We start from the raw sequence: 21,340 nt of genomic DNA, 5'->3' as shown, positions 1-21,340 counted from the left end.
ACACAGTTGATCAGAGTCCATGGCTTTGGGATCCTTCTCAACACAGTGCTCCAGGAAGCTGCCATCAATTGACTGGCATGCAAGGTAAAACCTTCTCTTCCTGGATTAGAAGATCATTTGTGATTCTAAAACAGTGCCTCTCAAAGTACCCGTGGTGATGGACTACTTTTTGTGGTTGGTTTTTAATTCCCAATCTGTCACAGACTTACATTTTGTAAAATACAATAAAAATGAATTATCAGAAAAAATAAAAAGCAAAAATAAGAAGCAAAGACATAAAAAATGCAAGTCCAATTTTTTTATGAGTATTAGATTCATTAGACATAAAATTACTCTGTCTGATTGCTATAAAAAGATTCTAAATGCTTACTTTCAATTTTTAGTAACAATTTGCTAACTGGCACCCATCCATACACCACACTTAAAGTAGCACAGAAAATTGTACATTTAGGGCCCTTGCAGAGAAACCCAATGCATGCAGGTATTGAGAGAAAGCTTTCTACAAGGAAATCAATCAATTTATCAGCGTATTTGCTTAGAGCAGTGGTTCGCAGGCCTGTCTGCACATTAAAATCACCTGGGAAACATTTTCAAAATACCAATGCCCAGGTCCCAGCCCAGATTCATTAAATCAAAATCTCTAGTGGGCTAGAGGGGTGGGATAGGGAGGGTGGGAGGGAGATGCAAGAGGGAGGGGATATGGGGATATATGTATATGTATAGCTGATTCACTTTGTTATACAGCAGAAACTAACACACCATTGTAAAGCAACTATACTCCAATAAAGATGTTAAAAAAGAAGAAAACCTCTAGTGGGTAGGGTCCAGGCATTAGTAATTTAGAGGAAAATCTCTCCAGGTGAATCTAATATTCAAATTATGTTAATGACCCGCGCCCAACACAAGCCTCACCAGTGAGACTAGTAAACAGTAGGCCTGGGTTGATGGAGGCATCAGTCTCTCCGTGCCAAAATGCTAGCCCTGTTCCTGCCATTTCATGTTCCTGCCATTTCCCAGTTATGGTTTGAAGGTATTTCCTATCTTTAAGAATCTTAAACTGCAAACCTCTCCTGGATGGAATGAAGCTGGAGTGACCAACTCATCCTGGTTTGCCTGGAACTGTTCCAGTTTTAAAACTGAGAGTCCTATGGCCCCAGAGCCCCCACACCTCAGTCCCAGACAAACTGGGACAGTTGATCACCCAAACCGGTAAGCATTACCAGTTTGGACAGTGGCTAGAGGTGAGCTTAGAGAAGGAGACCTGGGAAGATATCAGGTAGGGAATGAAAGTCTGCGATGGGAAGGTGGAGGGATGATGAATATTGTCAAAGAATAATCTAAAGGCATATAGTTGATTAATATACTATTTACTTTTGCACAAGGGAAACTGATGATAGATTGATTCATTCTATCAAAGGCAAACATATAATTTCTATAAGAGGAAATCGAGACGGGAGGAGAGCCCACAGTCATATTTTGGAGCAGTGAACTTTTTCTCCTTTGGTTAAGTTGCCAGTGAGTAGGCAGCTGGCAAAGAGGACAAGGTGAGATGCTCTGCCCTTGGGCAGTTTTGTTCTCATCAAAGAGGGCAAGTCCAGTTGTTTGTGGATTTTCCAAAAGACTATATGTGTTTACCAGTGACAGATGCAAAACAGGCAGTCTGTATGATGTCAGCCGTCTCCAGCATCTGTTGCCTTTATGACGTCTGCACCATTTCATTTATTAGGATTTCTCAGTATAAACTCACATACCTTACCATGTTGCTGAGCACAGATCTAAGCTATAGAGATACTTGAGACAAGGTCTTTGATCTCAATAAGCTTTAGACTCTATTGAGAAACAAGACAAACTCTGAAGAAACAGAGGATAATCTAAGAAAAACTGAGCATATGGAGCAGGCTTTCAGTGGCCTCAGAGTTCTGAGAATATTCTAGAAGAATTAGAAAGATTTCATGGAGGAAGAGGAATTAAGCTGAGTCATTACTAGACTCTGGTTTCTCCTTGGTTCCACCTCGACTCCACACTTAATTATTTCCTGTGGTTCCCAATATCACACATTAGAATCACTGGGAAATTTTTAAAACTACAGACTTCCAGACCCCAAGCCCAGACCTACAGAATCAGACTCTCCAGGGTTAGTTTGTGGGAATCTATATTTTTTCAAGTCAAACTTGTGATGCATATGTGGCCCACTCAGCACCTATGTTACTGGATAACATAATAAATTATTAAATTAACCAAAAAGAACTTATAATTAAATAAGAATTATACTGAGTTTAAACAAGTGCAGTTTTGTTATTTTCAATCCCACATTGGTTAATGAAGTATTGCCCATGGAACACCTAAAACAGCCCACATTAATGATTAGCAAAAGATGATTTCTATTTTATAGCAGTTCTTTGGAGACACAAATACTTGCTAGCGCAGTTGAAACATTCCTCCTTATTAATATTCTAGACTACTTCACCAAATCCTCTTTGCCTTCTTAGGTAATATAAGGGCAAACTTCAGTGGGTCCCTATATTGTATGATTTTTGAAACATCAGCTTTTCATCAGCTGTTTCAGGGGTGAATTTAGTGTGTCCTTATCTAACAATTATAGGACCCTTAAAAGATTGATTGATTCATTATTATGACCAAAAATGGATTTATTTTATTTTTATTAATGAAATCTCCTGATATACTGCCCCATGCATATTTCTCCACTAGAATATAAACACTTTACCTTGTTCCTGCTGTACACAGGACCCCAGAACTGTACCTATGATAACATAGCTGCTCAATGAATATTTATTGAGTGAATGAATACAGCAAATACTTAAGAAGTGTTTTTAAATTAAAAAATATGCTGTAGGAGAAGCTGGCTAATCATGAGCATCATTGGGGAGCTTTTAAAAAATACAAATTCCAGTACTCCAGCCCTCACCAGTCAGAACCTTAGGAAGTGGTACCCAGGTGATTCTGGGTCTTACCCAAGTTTGGGAACCACAGAAAATATCTCCTATTGTGTCCTATCAGTTCTTCGGATAGCACCTCCTCTAAGAAACCACTCATGCTTTCCCTCCCACAAGCTGTGGAATGTGGGTTTTCCACACCTTTGAACTCTTGTGGTGCAACGTCATGTCATCTCCAGTGGCTTTGTTTTCAGCCTCAGACCTCAGCAGTCTCTCTTCTGTCGTAACACATTTAGGTAGAGGGTAAATTCCTTGCAAGCAGGTACTCTATACTTTACAGCATTGCATACGTTGGGTGGCCTGAATTTTGGGCAGAAGCCTTATCTAAGACATTGGTTTATCATATTTCCATGATTCTAAGATGTTATTAAAGATACGGTACTGACTCCATACCAGGATTTTTTCAAGAAAAGAAATGAACCACCTCCAGAATGAAGAGTGGCTATCTGTCAGAGACACTCTTAAATTATAATGCAGTGTGAACAAGCTATAGGTTATCAGTCCATCTTTTTCACAATAACCTACCCTGTGCAGCAAGATTATCTTCTGTAAGGTGCCCTTCAAATCATATGGACAGAAAGAAAGGAGTAAATTCCTAACAGTCAACATGTCTCAGATGAAAGCAGACAATGGCATTAATACTTCTAACAGATGGTATACCATAGCATCTAATGATAGTCCCAATAGTCCTTGTTCTGGTATTATATTCCAGGAACTGTTTTATATACTTTAATTCTCCCAACCATCTTGCAAAAGTCATTTTACAACTGAGAAAACTGAAGCTCCTACATTTAATCAGGAAACATCTGTATTGACAGAATTATAGGCTGAGTTAGAATTCCTTTTAAAGAACATCTGGTCCATCCCCTTTGTGCTACAGGGGACTAAACTGAGTGTAAATCAGTGGCATAGCCTGGACTAGAGCAGGGACGCTTCTTCATAGACACACACACACACATGCACACGCACACACACACATACACACATGCACGCACACACAGTTAGTAAGGGAATATATGAGTTAAGTTCTATTCTCCCATCCCTATACTTCCCATCCATGTATTTTACCCCCTTGGCATGATTTTTTTTTCTATTGTTACATCTTTATTTTTCTAGATAAAATAGTAAAAGGTAAAGTGAGACCTTGGCTATATCCCGTGGGAACAAGCCCCCTCCCCGACCTACCCTGGCTGCGTTGCACAGATCAGTGCCCCTATGCATGGTGATGACAGGAGCAGAGACCCTTTAGACTCCACCGTTCTTGGTGGTTGTGACTTCCTCTGAGCCCCTTGCAGGAAGTAGGTGATAAGGCACATGCCGGATGCCTCCTTTTCCTCAGAACCCTGCGCTGCCTCAGCCCTAAACCAGAGTTTCCTGTCACCAGCACTGAATGCCACCTAGAGCAACTACAATGGAGGAAGAGCTCTGCCAGCCTCCCGTCCTCGGCAGAGCTGACTGAAAACTTTACCTCTACTTTGTCTGATGTCTTTGGATCAGTTTACTCTTGTTAACAGTTGGGCCCCTCTCTAATCACAAATTAAAAAATAATAATAATGGTTTCTTTGAAAGAATAAAACAACAAAACATTCTTGATTAAATAAAAGAGACATTACCACTCCCTTCTTCACAGATAGTGGATAAAGGTCTATGTTTCTTCCCTTTAGAATAAGTTACATATGTAGATAATATCTGCCTCGACTAAAGTTTAGTTTCTTCCTGTCTTGAACTTAACCCATCACATTTCAGTGAGGCAAGAGCAAAAGCTTCGATATTTGGCAAAAGGGGAGGAATTTTGAAGACAAGTGATGGTACATGTAATACATGGATGAATATCACAAACATGATGTTGAGTAGAAGAAGCCAGACACAAATTCATTATTCACAACAGCCAAAGGTTGAAACAACCCCAATGGCCAGCAATTGATGAATAGATAAACAAAATGTGGTGTAATCCATACAATGGAATATTATGCAGCCATAAAAAGGAATGAAGTACTGATACATGCTACAACTTGATGAACCTTGCAAACAATATGCTAAGAGGAAGAATCCAGTCATAAGAGACCACATATTATATGATTTCATGTACATGAAATTTCTAGAATTGGCAAATCTATAGAGAAGTCATATTAGTGTGGCAGGGGTGCAAATGGTACTGAGGTGTCTTTTGGGAGTGATGAAATATTCTAAAATTATATTCTGGTGATGGTTATACAACTCTGTGGTTTTGATAAAAATCACTGATTTGTACACTTAAAAGAGGAGAATTTCAAGTTTTCTAAATTAGGCTTCAAAAGCTATTTTAAAATCTAATGAACTAATCTGGGAGTTTTTGGTGTCACATAGATCACCTTTACTTCAGAAACTGAATAAACTACTGACCCCAAAGGGGGGAAAATCTAATTTTTGGAAAATCAAGTTTTTTAAAAGGCCGATTTGCATGCAAAAGTTAGAAGGGTGTTTACTATTGCACTGGATAAACCGTTTACATTCATATCTGAGAAGACGAAAATAAGAATCTGGTTAGTTCTCTGTTGTCCTCACCATGTCCAAGGTCATGAACAGAGCACACTGTAGAGAATGTGGGAGGCTAACTATGGGCATAAGGTTGTACTATTGGTCCAGAAAGATTGACAACTCATTTTCTTAAATTTCAAAAAATTCATGAAATACAAAATCATTAAAGTAAATTCTGTGTGTACAAAGACAGAATACTAGGACTGTCCTAGAGTACTATGACATCTTAGAAAAAGAAATGTAACAGCTTTCTGTATTTTCCTCAATTCTTTCCCCGCTTTCAGGCAACAGCTAGGGCAGCCCTAGCTCACGACCTTGAGAAAGGAAGGTCAAGGGTGGACAACAGAGACCTGAAGATTCAGGTCTCAGCTTTGAATTTCTTCCTTTCTTTTTCCAGTTTTAGTGAGACATACTTGACCCATAACATTGTATAATTTGAAGGTGTGCCACATAATGATTTGATTTATGTATATATTGTAAAATGATTAATACAATTTTAGTTAACATCCATCTCTATACATAGTTACAATTTTTTTTCTTGTGATGAGAACTTTTAAGATCTACTCTGAGCAACTTTCAAATATACAATATGGTATTGTTAACTGCAGTCACCATGCTGTACATTACATCCCCAGAATATATCTTATAACTGGAAATGTGTACCTTTTGACCACCTTCATCCAACTCCCCTACCCTCTGCTTCCCTCAAATTTCAAAATAGACTCTTGAATCTCCCAGCAGGGAGAAGAAGAGTTTGGGGAGTCTCACAAAGTTGTTGTGGTAACCTCTAAGTTTGGCAAGAATGCACAATGATGTAAGGGCCAACTGTCCCCCCCCAAATTCCCCTCTGCGGGTTTAGGGCCAAGTCAGAGGAAGCAGGTTACGTGTCTACATGAGGATGAACTTTCTAACTATTAGTGCTCTTTCAGACGACAGGGACTACTCTTCAGGACTGTTATAAATAAGAAATGCATTTTCAGTTGAGTCAGTGGAGACCAAATCTGGATGTCCATAAGCCTTTTAAAAGTTCAGGTCCCAGGGCCTCAGTCCTGGAGATTCCAAGTGTGTAGGTATGGGGAGGCAGTGGGAGGGGGGGGAGCATGGTAAACTGCTCGTAGTCGTCGTTTTGTTTTGTCTTGTTCTGTGCTTTAGATTCTTCAAGTGATTGTGATTACCAGCAGTTTGGGGCACAGGGGTTTAGGGAGTCAGGCCAGATCAGTGGTTCCCAACCAGGGGTGATTTTGTCCCCCAGGGAACATGTGACAATGTCTGGCAGCCAGTTGATAGAGGCCAGGGATGCTGCTAAACATCCTATGATGACAGGGCAGCCCCCATGACAAAGAATTACTGCCCCCCAATCGTCTATAGTACTGAGGTTGGGATAACCCTGAGCTAGAGAACCTTTCTAGGTTCTTCTAAAAGGTCTTTTCTAACCCTGAAATTCTAGGATGCAAACAATTAGCATGGCCATCTGTGTATTATTTGTATGTGTAGAGGACCCACCTTTGGGATTAGGGGGTGGAAGAGCTTCTAAACTGTGTATATTTTGCTCCATATACAACAAGTGTATGCCCACCACACGAGGTTCCTCTCTCTCTGGCTTTCACTTATGGCCCTTAGTGTGTCTAAGTTAAGCAAACCATAGCAACAGATTTTGCAAATATCACCAGCACAGATTGACAGGTGGGTAGGAACAGAGTCTTAGACACAAAGTACTCAAAAAACAGTGTTAAGACTTTCAAGTTCCTACCAGGACTGAAAAAACTGGTCTCCCTGTTTGTTAGTACTTATTTCATCAGCACTGGCAAAATTGTCAGTGGGGTGCAGGGTATATGTGGGGGCTTCCCCTTCTCTCCACTTCCCTCATGCAACCAGCAGCTTCGTTTTCTTTCTCCTTTTGCCCTGCAGCAAAATCAGCACTTGAGAAAGGGCCTACAAAATATATTCCCATTAAGAAACTAATGAAGCTTCCAAGACAGAAGTTTTGTGCCCTTGTGGGGAACAGAGAAATGGCTTCTAACGTTTGTTGAATGGAGGTACCACGGACTAGTAGAATGAGCAAAGGTTTTGCTCACCTGCCACATTCAAGGTTCAAATCCCAGGTCTGCCACCTATATTCGTAGGTCGTGAGAGAGTCACTTCAGCTCTGCAGCACTCAGTATCCTCATCAGGAAATTGAAGATAATAACATCTAGACTGCAATGTTGTGGTGCGGGCTGGGCAATATCTGTAATGAGCTCCAAGAGGGCAGAGCTTGTGTCTGTTTGCCTCCGTTTACTGTTTATGTCATCACTAGAATAGTCTTGGAACCACGGTAGGAGCTCAAGAAATGTCTCTGGAATGAATGAATGAAACAGTAGCCTTTATAGCTGAAAGGCTGCTCTGTGCCAAGCTGGCCTACAGTATTTCCTCCTTTCACAGGCAAGAAAGTGAAACTGGATGCATGAGCCTGGTTTCCTGGGATCGCTGATTTTCCATTCTTTCTAACCCTTCCAGGGCAAAGAAGGAGCCTTCATGGTACGAGATTCCAGGACTCCAGGGACATACACTGTGTCTGTTTTCACCAAGGCCATCGTAAGGTATGGTGCTAACTCAGCAAAGTGGGGAGAGACAGTCCTGAGGTGGGTGAGTGATGACCCACACACAGGAATGTCAGACAGTGCAAGAGGTAGAGGAGTCTCTAAAAATACTGTGTTTTCCTGATCCCTCTGAGAAAACCAAGGCTAGGGAGATTAAAAACATAACTGAAGTCACTTACCTAGAAAGTGACAGAGCTAGGGCCGGATGCCAGGTTGACTTCCCAGTTGGCATCCCTGATTGCAAAGCCCTAAAGAAATAAATACCTGGTCCTGTATTTGATGCATTTATAATTTAATCCAAAGAATAACAGAAAAGATACGTTTGACTGCAAGCGAGAAAATATGAATTCTAGTTCTGGCTCTGCTAATAAAACTATCCACCATTTACTGAGTCCTTACTACATGCCAGAACCTTACAGATCCTTTCACTGGGGGCTGGTCACCTGGGTACCCTCTGCCTAGCACAGAGCAAAATTCCAGACTCCCAGGAGAAAAGCAAGCATTGAGCATAAGCCACATTGTTTATACCAACAATTTAGGTGTAGGGAGCCATCCTTATCAGTTAGAGAATGGCAAGAGCCCTCCTGAAATCTAAGTTCTCAGAAGCCAGCCAAGGCCCAATCTTGCAAGCAGCCCTTTCTAAGGATAGCAGTCAGGGCTGCTATGTTAACTCTGCTATACAAAGCCAAATAAGTACGAAAGGGCCAAGATGCTTCCTTAACATATGCTGAAGATTAGTTAAATCCACACAGCAGGGAAGGCAAACATGTAGCACATACAAGACGATTGTCCATTTTGAGGTTTTGGAAGAAACATCACCAATCCATCATGGCACCAATCCTGAGTCCAGATGCAGCCTCAGAGTCCTTCTTAATACAGCACCCAAGGTCAGCCTGTCAAGACTGATACACAAGTTGAAATATATCTGCCATCCCTGTAAGAGGGCAAAAAACAAAGCTAATAGGAATCTGCTACCAGTAGACATTTCTGTCTCTAAACATTGCCTTTTAATAATCACTGCATTTATGTTTAATTTGTTTAAGTGAGAACAACCCCTGTATAAAGCACTATCACATCAAAGAAACAAATGACAACCCCAAGCGATATTACGTGGCTGAAAAGTACGTGTTTGATTCCATCCCTCTCCTCGTCAATTATCACCAACACAATGGAGGAGGTGAGTTCTAAGGGACAAGGCCAGAGGGGGAAGCCTCACAGGGGAACTTGGAGAAAAGTGACAAACACCCAGCTGGGTTTCTTCATCTCAGACAAACTGACTATAAGTAATAACTATACAAATAGAAAAGTATGCCAAATATTTGATTATATTACATAATCTTCATTAGCAAATTCTGCTGCTGGAATCATGCGATTTCACCACCTGCCCACCTGTGACATTATACCTCTTCTCAGGGAAGATGTAATATCAGTGATTGGGCTTTGGAATTTGTTTTCCAGAATAAAAATAGCTTTTGCATTGGATTATATTTTTTCCTGGTGATTTGACTTGGATGGTTGCTATGGTAAAACTCTAATGACTGCCTTTCACTTTGTAATCAACACAGGCCTAGTCACTAGACTCCGGTATCCAGTTAGTTCCTGGAGGCAGAAAGCCCCGGTCACGGCAGGGCTGAGATATGGTAAGCAGTGCATTTGGGAATGTTATTCATTTGCACTAACTCACATCCCTAGAGGTCTGGGGTAAATTCTGAATGGACTTCCCCAGACGTAAAATGATCATTAAACAGGTACACTGTATCTCTGGAGATGGTGTGCACAAATGAACATTTACAATGTGTGTAAGATTACATCTATATGTATGCACATTTATCTAGGTCGAATCAATGTCTATTGGTTTTAGATGACAGTTCACCAATGAAGTGTTTACTGAGCACCTACTTTGTACAGAGCACTCTGCTAAATGCTATTAGAAAAAAATATTAGGAACCAGTGCTATAGTACTGTGTTCTTGCATATTTTCTAGAACTTCTGTATCATCTAGTTTGTTAGGTATGGGTCCATTGCAAGTGCTGTAAGCTAGCAGCATTCAGAAATGTCTGTCTGCATAGCACTGTGTTAAATTTTTTTGAATGCTTTTAGGCAGGGCATGCATCTGTAGGGCCATAGGCCCTACTATTCCTTCTTGTCCTATGGAACCGTTTCACCCACTTGTGATTTTCTGCCTGCCTCCCCTGGTCCAAACTGTGCTGGTCGAGAAGGCTGGTGTACCTTTCATTTTATATCTTCTAGATTGGTGGTTCTCAAGCTTCACTGTGCATCAGAGTTACATAGGATGCTTAAGAAAAGTGTTGACTTCCAGCCCCGACCCAACATTTACCAAAACACAGTCCCAGACAGTGGGGTCCTGGGGTTGCCTTTTCAACAAGTGCCCTAGGTGATTTTGACACAGGAGTTAAAGGGTGATACTCTGAGAAACAGTGTGTGGGCTCTCCATCCCTAACCAGCACCATATCTGCACACAGTAGGTGCTCGGTACTGTTTTCTGTTGAGTCTGTGCCTCAAAGAGATAGAGACTGAACTGTTTATGGTACTAGACCAAGCATCAGGAAAGGTTAATGCCCCTCAGGCTCCTTATAAAAATAAGAAAATTCTAATGCCTGTGGAATCTGAATGTGCCCATGCTGGATGGAAGCCCAGAGAGTATTTTATGAACCCACTCATTTTTGCCAGTGTGAAAATTGAGACTCGGATCGCTTTTATTCTTTTTTTGAGCATTTACTGAAAGCCTACCTATGTGCGAGACTGTGTGCTGGCTTGCACCTCTGTACCAGTCCTCTTGGAATCCACCACCTTACCCCTAACCCCTGCTAAGGCCTAGCAAGTGCTATGTACATAATGGATGCTCTTGATGGATGAATGAATGAATGAATGAATGACCAGTTCAAATAAAACTTGCTCTATGTGAAAAATGACAATAAACATTTTTCAATCAGGTATAGGAAATGGTTGGGGCCTTAGAACCCTGTCATTGACTTTCTTTAATATCTCAACTAATGCCATCCTCCTTTCTCTTTCCATGTAATCGTCCCCATGCACATTTTTCATGGCTTTCAATACATATTCTATGTTATTATTTGGGAAAAAAGATACTTTTATCTATCTATAGTTCTAAGTATATAGGCTTATACCATTTGCCATCTTTGAGTTATATTAACAATAGGCTAACATTCTGTATAGGGCTATATAGTCTCCTGGGAGTCCTATACTTCATATCTACTGCTTGCCAACTCTGGAAAACTCTTTCTCTTCCAGGGAAATGGGTGATTGATCCCTCAGAGCTCACTTTTGTGCAGGAGATTGGCAGCGGGCAGTTTGGGTTGGTGCATCTTGGCTACTGGCTCAACAGGGACAAGGTGGCCATCAAAACCATTCAGGAAGGAGCTATGTCGGAAGAGGACTTCGTCGAGGAGGCTGAAGTCATGATGTGAGTGGCCAAGACAAGAGTATGCAGAGATACCTTGGGAAGGATGTTCTGTGCTGTGCTCTTTGAATACCATTCTGATGCCATCTTGTGCCACCTCCCTGCTCAAGTCCAGCAATGGCTTCCCATGGTATGGAGAATAACTCCAAGCTCCTCACTGTGGTCTAAAAGGCCCACCATGGTCTGGCCCTGCCCGTTCCCCAATCTCATCTCCTGCCCATCTTTCCTCTGGTTCCATGACATGCCAACCACACTGGCCTTCGTTCATTCTCGCGTACACCAGCTGAGTCCCTGCATTCTTCAGGTCTCAGCTCAATGAGACATTTTTGTTTGGGGGAGGGAGTGTATTTTGGAGAGACTAAACTTAGAGCATCTCACCCCTTGCCATTTTTCTCCAGGAAACTCTCTCACCCCAAGCTGGTCCAGCTCTATGGAGTGTGCCTGGAGCAAGCCCCCATCTGCCTGGTGTTTGAGTTCATGGAACACGGCTGCCTGTCAGATTACCTGCGCAGCCAGCGGGGGCTCTTTGCTGCTGAGACCCTGCTGGGCATGTGCCTGGACGTGTGTGAGGGCATGGCCTACCTGGAAGAGGCGTGTGTCATCCACAGAGACCTGGTAAGAGGGCGTAGAGCAAACCCCTACAGGTCCAGGGTGAAGGCACATGTCCCACTGAAATGTAGAGCTACGAAGACTGGGAATGCATGAATCAATGACAAGGCATAAGCCCTCTTCCTTCCCCTCTCAACCTCTTCCTTCCTCCACCCACTGTGGGATGTCCTCATGGGACTCAGATCTGGGTCCAGCCCCACCTCTGACTTTCACCCTCTGAGTTGGAGTTTACATTCTTTCTAAATAAAGCTAACAGCCTCTCCTTTTTAACCTCTCTGTGCCTCCTTTTCCTCTTGGTAAAATGAAAGAAATTGACAAGCACATGTTTCTCAAAATGTTATCCAAGGATCTACCAGGATCACATTGGAGTAATCCTAGAACCAGCCTCAGAATTTCTGGGGGTTGAGGTTTGGGAATATTCATTTTAACATGTCCCCCATGGGGTTTGCAGGCACATTAAAATTTGAGACTCATGGGTCTTTTCTTGGTAAGGGCTCTTCCAATCGAATTAGGGACCATGTACCATCCCTACTGAGGAATAATTTTAAGAGAATTAGCAACTTCAACACATTCTTATTTTAGTCAAATGGGTAACAGCTTCTTCATATCATCCCTGAGGTTAACATCAGGTTGCACTGGAGTTTACAGTTGGTTACACAACACTATGGATTTTTCTTCTGATTAGGATCCCAGGAATGAAGATGAAAGACCAGATTTACTCATCCTGATAAAGGATTTTAACATACAACTTTCCATCAGGCACTAGTGAAGCTTAACTAGCATTTGTGAAGCTCCTCATTGCTTCTGCACAGCAGCACATGGAAAAGCAAAGGACTGTGATTATAGGAGACTCCTTAATTACTGATTACCCACCAAGTTTTCCTTTCCCTTTCGTTTGCCTGTCTCTGCTCCAGGCTGCCCGGAATTGTCTGGTTGGAGAAAACCAAGTCATCAAGGTGTCCGACTTTGGGATGACAAGGTAATACGGACCTGTGGTGCCGGCAAAGTCTCAGGAATGGGATGCAGGCCACCAGGACACTCAGACGATCTCTCTCCACTCTCTCCCCAGGTTCGTCCTTGATGACCAGTACACCAGTTCCTCAGGCACCAAATTCCCGGTGAAGTGGGCGTCCCCGGAAGTCTTCTCTTTCAGTCGCTACAGCAGCAAGTCGGATGTGTGGTCATTTGGTAAGTGTCATTCTGGCCCCACTCCCACATGACCTGGGACTGTGGGCCAACTGTTTTATTTGTCAAATTCAGGCAGCCTTACTTGCCCTGAACACTGGATGGTGAGGGCGTCCCACTGAGAGTCTGTACAAACAGCTCTGAAAGGAATGAAGGGGCCCTCATTATTGCATCTAGTCTTGGACATTTTTGACATAGGGGCAAAAATAAAAGCGAAAACAGGATGCTGGTGATAGCTGCTGTGACATCAAAAGCTGGAGTCAGGAGATTAGCATATGAGCCCTTGAGAGCAAGGATCATGTTTTTTCCCAACATTATATTTATTCTCACATTTATTCCCACATTTAACTCTCAATAAAGTATTTTACCCATTCATTCAACAACGATTTATTGAGCATCTACTACATGCTAGGAGCTAATTTAGGTGCTCACAAAGCAGTGGTACATAGGATAGAAAAGGCTCCTATTCTCTTGGAGCCGAGTTGTAAGGGGAGACAGTAACAATCATGCAAACAAGCTAACAAATATGTGTATAAGATAAAGTCAGGTAGCGGTAAGTGCTATGAATAAAACAAAAGAGTAATGGGAAAGAGAGTAACTGGAAGGGAGGGAGGGTCTGTTTTAAATAGCAGGGTCCGGGAAGGCCTCTCTGAGGAGGTGACTGTTGAGCAGAGAGCTGAATGATGAGACAGAGCTGTCTCCATTTGAAGGTCCAGGGAACAGTGTCTCTAACAAAGGAAGCGGCAAGTGCCAAAGCTTGGTGTGTCCAAAGAAAAGAGGTACTGACTTAGTGGGAGAACAGTAGGCAATGAAAACGGCAGGCCATGGTAAGGAATTAGAATTTCTTATAAGTGCAAATGGGCAAGAATGAAAAGACAAAATGAATGATGCCGGTGTGGCAAGAAGTACTAAATATTCTGGCTGGATGTGTCATGTCTTTCTAAGCCATAGTTTTTGCATATTAATGTATACAGAAAACTATACTGGACAACCTCTTTGACTTGGATTGTAAGGATTCTACTTCGGACAGGACTAGTTTGGAGTTTGATGCTGTCATTCTATGTGAAGGGAAAGTTTGCCAAATATATTGACTAGTAGTAGAAACCAGGGCGAAGATGACTAATTAAATCTCTTACGAGGAGAACTAACTAATCTTCTCCAGCATTTTAGAATATCCATTTCCAACAACCAAGTGAGTTTTGATTTTGAGTCCTTCTGAATGATTCCTTAAAGTAGTTTCCCTGTTCAACAGGCCTAACTATGACTTTGTTAGTCAAATTTAAGGTACAGAATGAACTTAGAAGAAAACAAACTGCGCTTGAGCAACCTCACCTTCTCTTTTCCCCAGTGCATATAACTAGGAAGGGTCTGGCTGATGTGTGGCCACTCTCTATCGGTACGGCGGGTCATGCTGCACCCAGCCAGGTGTCCCATAAAGAGATGTTTGCAGCCAGGGCCACTTTGTCGCATTCACCTGCTGACTCGGAATGGGGTTTATTCTGCCACAGGTTGTCAGCCTAGGACTTTGCTGCTGCATCTTATAATTAGAGGGTTGAGCTAAAGTCCATCCCTTCCTAGGATATGTCATCTGAAGTGTCTAAGGATGAGATTGACCGATGGAAGCAGAATAGAGGGATGAGAAAACTGGGGTGGCAAACCTGAGAAACAGAAACCTGGATGGAGGAGAGCTTTTGCCTGCCTCAAGGCCACTGGGCTTTGTCACGCATTTTGAGGTTTTTCCCCTAATTAACTGCACTATTTTTTTAACATCTTTATTGGAGTATAATTGCTTTACATTGTTGTGTTAGTTGCTGCTGTATAACAAAGTGAATCAGCTATACGTATACATATATCCCCATATCTCCTCCCTCTTGCGTCTCCCTCCCACCCTCCCTATCCCACCCCTCTAGGTGGCCACAAAGCATGAGCTGATCTCCCTGCGCTATGCGGCTGCTTCCCACTATCTGTTTTACATCTGGTAGTGTTTATATGTCAATGCCATTCTCTCACTTCGTCTCAGCTTCCCCATGACCTCAAGTCCATTCCCTACGTCTGCGTCTTTATTCCTGTCTTGCCCCTAGGTTCTTCAGAGCCTTTTTTTAGATTCCATATGTATGAACTGCACTATTTTAAACAAGTTCAACTAACCCCTTTGGGCCTTACTCAGTTCCTCAATGCATCACAAGATTTGCATGAAAGCAATTGTTTTCCAGCCAGCTTTCCCCCATTTTCCAAAGAAATCTCACCGGAAATCCTGGCATCTTGGGGTACTAATTGGTCTTATTTACTGAATTTCCAAAACTCCTGAGGCATTTCTGAGGATCGCTTAGAAATTCTAATCCAGTTGTCTGGGCTAGGGCCCAGGATCTGCCATTGGAACAAATTTCTGAGTTGATTTTTCAAAACTTCAGATGTTTTAGGGATCATACTTTGGAAAACTCTGCCCTCAGGATCTCTGGACTATGCTTTGAAAACCACTGGATTAGGTGATCTGCAAGCTCTGTTCCCACTCTGACAACCTATGAATAGATGAGTACATAATAAAGCTGGGTGTGACATTTCTACTGAGGGCAAAAAAGGAAAAGGGATTAAATCGGAGGTCAAAAATGGACAACCTAAAGATTTTTGCTTGGTTAACACATTATTTCTTTTAAATCAAATTGAGTTTAGGGCTTCCCTGGTGGCGCAGTGATTGAGAGTCCACCTGCCGATGCAGGGGACGCGGGTTCGAGCCCCGGTCCAGGAAGATCCCACATGCCGCACAGCGGCTGGGCCCGTGAGCCATGGCCGCTGAGCCTGCGCGTCCGGAGCCTGTACTCCGCAACGGGAGAGGCCACGGCAGTGAGAGGCCGGCGTACAGCAAAAAAAAAAAAAAAAAAATTGAGTTTATATTTTAAAACTCCCAATTTATGACTTATCTTTAAAAAATCAGAAAATGTGGCAATTCAGAGCCTTCATTCCCATGTGCCCTATGCTGGCTGGAGCTAAATCACAGCTGCCCCTTTGGGGATAGAATTTTTGACCTCCAGTTTTTCATAGTCCTCCCTAGTCCCTATTATGCAGACCTCATCCACTCCATTCATCTATATCATGTGTAGACATTTGAGTTTACATCGCCTGCAACTTTTAGTAGTAGCATTTGAGTTAGATATAACAAAGGGCTGAGCTTGAACATTCTTAACCACTAGAAAGGTAGGGAAGGGACTTCCCTGGTGGCGCAGTGGTTGAGAATCCGCCTGCCAATGCAGGGGACGCGAGTTCAAGCCCTGGTCCAGGAGGATCCCACATGCCACGGAGCAACTAAGTCCGTGAGCCACAACTACTGAGCCTGAGCTTTAGAGCCCGTGTGCCACAACTACTGAGCCCACGCACCTGGAGCCCATGCTCTGCAACAAGAGAAGCCACTGCAGTGGAGGGCCGGTGCACTGCAATGAAGAGTGGTCCCCCACTTGCTGCAACTAGAGAAAACCCGCGCGTAGCAATGAAGACCCAATGCAGCTATAAATAAATAAAATAAATTAAAAAAAAAAAGAAAGGTAGGGAAATCGCTCTTTAGAAATAGCACAGGCCTAATAAGCCTCAGGTGGCTTTTGATATTGTACTTTCTGGAGGTAGGGACTTGAATCTTAATGTCAAGGAGTCTGTGATTTCTAGAGGTAAGATGGTTTGTTCGCTATTTAGGAACTTTATCACTAGCTGTTTCGACTCACCATTTCAATTCACCTATTCACACTCATAGGTGTGCTGATGTGGGAAGTCTTCAGTGAAGGAAAAATCCCGTATGAAAACCGAAGCAACTCAGAAGTGGTGGAAGACATCACCACTGGATTTCGGTTATACAAGCCTCGACTGGCCTCCTCACATATCTACCAGATCATGAATCATTGCTGGAAAGAGGTCAGTAAAGGAAGTGGTTCCCCCCGCCCCACCTCATTATAATCTGCAATTGCAGGGTCTGCCCCCATCCCTGAAGAAAGGAACCCTCTCAGAGTATGAGGCAGTAGGGATGACAAAATAGATTAGCAAGAAAGTGACGTTGAGCATCTATTAACTAAAGGAGTTACTCATCCCTAGAAGAGCTGGCAGGGACCTTAAATGTTATTTGATTTGTAATATAATGTCACAAGCCATCAACATACTGTCAGAAAGGAAGAGTGGGGAAGGCCTATGTCAATTTTTTGAGGAAAAAAAGCATCTGTAACATCATAAAACCATTAAATATACATGAAGTTAGTTCTATAAACTGGTAAACAGAAGTTCACTGGTGCTGTGAAACTATTAAAATGACTGAATTAAAATTCATACAACATGTTCATACAAATACAAAATTCATACAATTCATGTTTATTCATACAACAATTCAGAATGGGAGCCAATTACTCTGCACCCTCCCAGACATCTCAGTTATCCTTGGGTGGCAGTGTATGCCTTAAGCCACATTAGCATGAGATGTCCTTGTGTGAGTTAGCAAATTTTAAATTTCAACCACAGTTGAAAGTTGCTGAATAGAGAATTAACACAAATTCGGATCATTATGATATGATAGCTGACATTTAGTACTTTTTTCTTTTTTTAATTTTTATTAATTTTTTAAATTAATAGACTTTGTCTAGAAGTTTTAGGTTTATAGAAAATTTGAGCAAAGAGTGCAGAGAGTTCTGCCCTATAAATAACATTTTGCATTAGTGTGGTACATTTGTTACAATTATTCTACCACCACTGATACATTATTATTAACTAAAGTCCACGTTTTACATTAAGGTTCACTGCTTTTTTTGTACAGTTCTGTGAGTTTTGACAAATGTATATCATGTATCTACCATTATAGTATCATACAGAATAGTGTCACTGCCTTTAAGTGCACTGTGGTTCACCTATTTATCTCTTCCCCTCTTCTTCCCAAATCCCTGGAAACCATTGATCTTTTTATTGTCCAAGTTCTGCCTTTGCCAGAATGTTACATAGTTGAATCATACAGTATGTAGCCTTTTCAGATTGGCTTCTTCCACTTAGAACTATGCATTTAAGATTCCTCCATGTCTTCATGGCTTAAAAGCTAACTTTTTTTTTAATCACTGAATAATATTTCCATTGTATGGATATACCATAGTTTCTTTATCCATTCACCTACTAAAGGACATCTTGGTGGCTTCCAGTTTTTGGCAGCTATGAATAAAGCTGCTATAAACATTTGTGTGCAAGTTTTTATATGAACATAGATTTGTAGCTCAATTGGGTAAATATCTAGTGGTGTCATTCCTGGATCATATGAAATGAATAGTTTCATAACACTAGCATATGAAAATGTTTAGCCTTGTAAGAAACTGCCAGACTGTCTTCCAAAATGGCTACCATTTTCACATTCCCACCAGCAATGAGAGTTCCTGTTGCTCCACATCCTCACCAGCATTTGGTGGTGTCAGTGCTTTGATTTTAGCCATCTTAATAAGAATATAGTGGTATCTCATTGTTATTTTAATTTGCAAATCCCTAACATATGATGTTGAGCATCTTTTCATATGTGTATTTTCCATTTGTATACCTTTTTAAATGAGGTAACTGCTTAGATCTTTGCCCATTTTTTAATAGGATTATTTGTTTTCTTGCTTTTGAGTTTTAAGAGGTCTTTGCATATTTTGGATATAAGTCCTTTATCAGATATGTGTTTTAAAAACATTTTCTCCCAGCCTATGGCTTATCTTTTCTTTCACTTAACAGTGCCTTTTACAGAGCAGAAGTCTTTTACAGAGCAGAAGTTGTTAATTTTAACAAAGTTCAACATCAATTTTTTTTCTTTTATGAATCGTGCTTTTTGTGTTGTATCTAAAAACTCATTGCCAAACCCAAGGTCACCCAGATTTTCTCCTATGTTATCTTCTAGATGTCTTATAAGTTTTGCATTTTACATTTAGTTCTATGATCCATTTTGAGTTAGTTTTTGTGAAGAGTGTCAGGCCTGTGTCTAGAGTCATTGTATTGCATGTGGATGTCCAATTGCTCTAGAACCGTTTGTTGAAAAGACTACCCTTGCTCCATTGAATTGCCTTTGCTCCTCTGTCAAAGATTTGACTACATTTGTGTGGGTCTATTTCTGGGATCCCAACTCTATTCCATTGACCTATTTGTCTATTCTTTCACCAATACCATGCTCTCTTGATTACTATAGCTTTATAGTAAGTCTTGAAGTCAGGAAGTATCAGTCCTCCAAACTTGTTCTTCTTCAGTATTGTGTTGGCTATTCTGAGTCTTTGGCCTTTCCATATGGAGTTTAGAGTTGGTTTGTCAGTATCTACAAAATAACTTGCTGGGATTCTTGTGATTGTGTTGAATCCATACATCAAGTTGAAAAGAAATGACATCTTAGCAATAGCAAGTCTTCCTAACCATGAACATGGAATATTTCTCGATATATTTAGCTCTCCTTTGATTTCTATCTTTAGAATTTTATATTTTTCCTAAAATAGACCCTGTACATATTTTATGAGATTTATACCTAAATATTTTCTTTTTTAGTCTTACTGAGTGCTTATTTCATGTTGCATTTTTATATACAATTTTATTTAATTCTTACAACAATCTTATGAGATTGATAATATTATTATCCCCATTTTACAGATGACAAAACTGAGGTTCAAAAAGGTTAAGTAACCTGTTCAAAGGTCACACAGCTAATGAGTAGAAAAGCTGTGATTCAAAAGCAGGCCATATGATTCCAAAATACCTGCTGTTAACAACTAAGACATAATGGCCTCAAATACAATATATATAGAAACATATTTAAAACTCAGCAGAGGGGATTGCTGTTTAACTCTGGTTTGCTTTGGAATTAGCTATGACACACAAGTACAAGGAAATCACAGAGTTCTTTTCTTCCTTCTCTAGAAACCAGAAGACCGGCCACCTTTCTCCAGACTCTTGAGTCAACTGGCTGAAATTGCAGAATCGGGACTTTAAAAGAGACTCAGTGCCAGGCCATGGGCTGCAGATCCTGAGTGAGGCAAGGAGGTCTTCCCACCACAGAGCATTAAAAGCTGCCACCATCCCAGGACTCCTCAGAGGCAACTGGCCTGTGGCGCCAGTCCCTAAGCTGCCACGGAGGCAGCGGCCTGATAGAGGCGGGCACCAGGCCACAGGCAGGAGGCTCAGCCACTGAACTGGGAGCAGGGCCAGAGCAGTCTGTACCCTTCCTCCAGCCTCTTATCTCGTGTGGAGCGCAAACCTCAATCGACAGCTTTCAAGCAACATTTCTTGCACTTCTTAGAGAAAGGGAGAGATGGGGCAGCACCCTGGATTATTACCCTTATTGTTATTTTAAACATGGACCTGAAGTTCATGGTCAAGGGATTTTTTATTTGACCTGACAACACAGAATCCCAGGATATGGGGCAAGATGAACAAGGAGCATGACTCTTTTTCAAGGAGAACTAGTGAGTTAATTAAAGTCACAAAGAGTAAGCTCTGCCTCTGTGATGCTGTCAACCACAGCTTCCTGCCTTAGAGGACGATGGAACAGCTGTTCACATTAGAGGCCGGATATTCTGAGAAGCAGCTTTATGAGGTTTTACCCATAGAGACACTGCCACCTCTCTCCTTGAAGGGAGCATAATGGACTGGGGTGAACAATTCTGATCTCACCGCTGGAGTATTGGGTATCTGGTGTCTGGGCAGAAAGAGGACATCGGATGGTGGAAACACCTGGTACAGGGAAAGGCCTTAGGTTGTAACCACTTGGATGCTCGTCTTTACTACCAAGCCAAGCAAGTGACTCTGAGTCCCCTTCTGTGCCGAATGCTTCCACAGGCATCCTGGGAGGAAATCATGGCTTCCGTAAACACTGACTTACTGAGACCTCCAGGAATCAGTCCCCTCTCTGCATTCTTTTATCCTCATCAACAGAGTGCAGACTTGTGCTGGGGAGTGTGGCCTGGCAGAGAAACTGAAGCTGGTTTAGGCCCTAGAGATTTGCAACTTTAAGGTTGAGACTTCCAAGTCTCCCCAGATTCTAAGAGAGGAGTAAGAGGTCTGTTCTTGTTCAAGCCATCTGGATGGAAACT

The 21,340-nt window shown here is 41.8% G+C and overlaps 1 protein-coding gene across 1 annotated transcript in view; it reads left to right on the top strand.

The window, feature by feature from the left end:
* Window positions 1-20,240, top strand: part of ITK (IL2 inducible T cell kinase) — a 64,091-nt gene extending 43,851 nt beyond the window's left edge. The window contains exons 9-17 of the mRNA XM_060006833.2: window positions 7,968-8,050; window positions 9,094-9,227; window positions 9,616-9,690; window positions 11,324-11,495; window positions 11,891-12,107; window positions 13,016-13,080; window positions 13,171-13,289; window positions 17,026-17,183; window positions 20,169-20,240. Coding sequence (XP_059862816.1) covers window positions 7,968-8,050; window positions 9,094-9,227; window positions 9,616-9,690; window positions 11,324-11,495; window positions 11,891-12,107; window positions 13,016-13,080; window positions 13,171-13,289; window positions 17,026-17,183; window positions 20,169-20,240 — 1,095 coding nt within the window. The remainder of the gene's footprint in view (window positions 1-7,967; window positions 8,051-9,093; window positions 9,228-9,615; window positions 9,691-11,323; window positions 11,496-11,890; window positions 12,108-13,015; window positions 13,081-13,170; window positions 13,290-17,025; window positions 17,184-20,168) is intronic.
* The last annotated feature ends 1,100 nt before the right edge of the window (window positions 20,241-21,340 follow it).

The sequence above is a fragment of the Delphinus delphis genome, chromosome 3 (assembly GCF_949987515.2).
Source record: "Delphinus delphis chromosome 3, mDelDel1.2, whole genome shotgun sequence".
Taxonomy (NCBI): domain Eukaryota; kingdom Metazoa; phylum Chordata; class Mammalia; order Artiodactyla; family Delphinidae; genus Delphinus; species Delphinus delphis.
The sequence above is the reverse complement of the archived record's forward strand: the minus strand, read 5'-3'. Positions and strand labels throughout refer to the sequence as shown.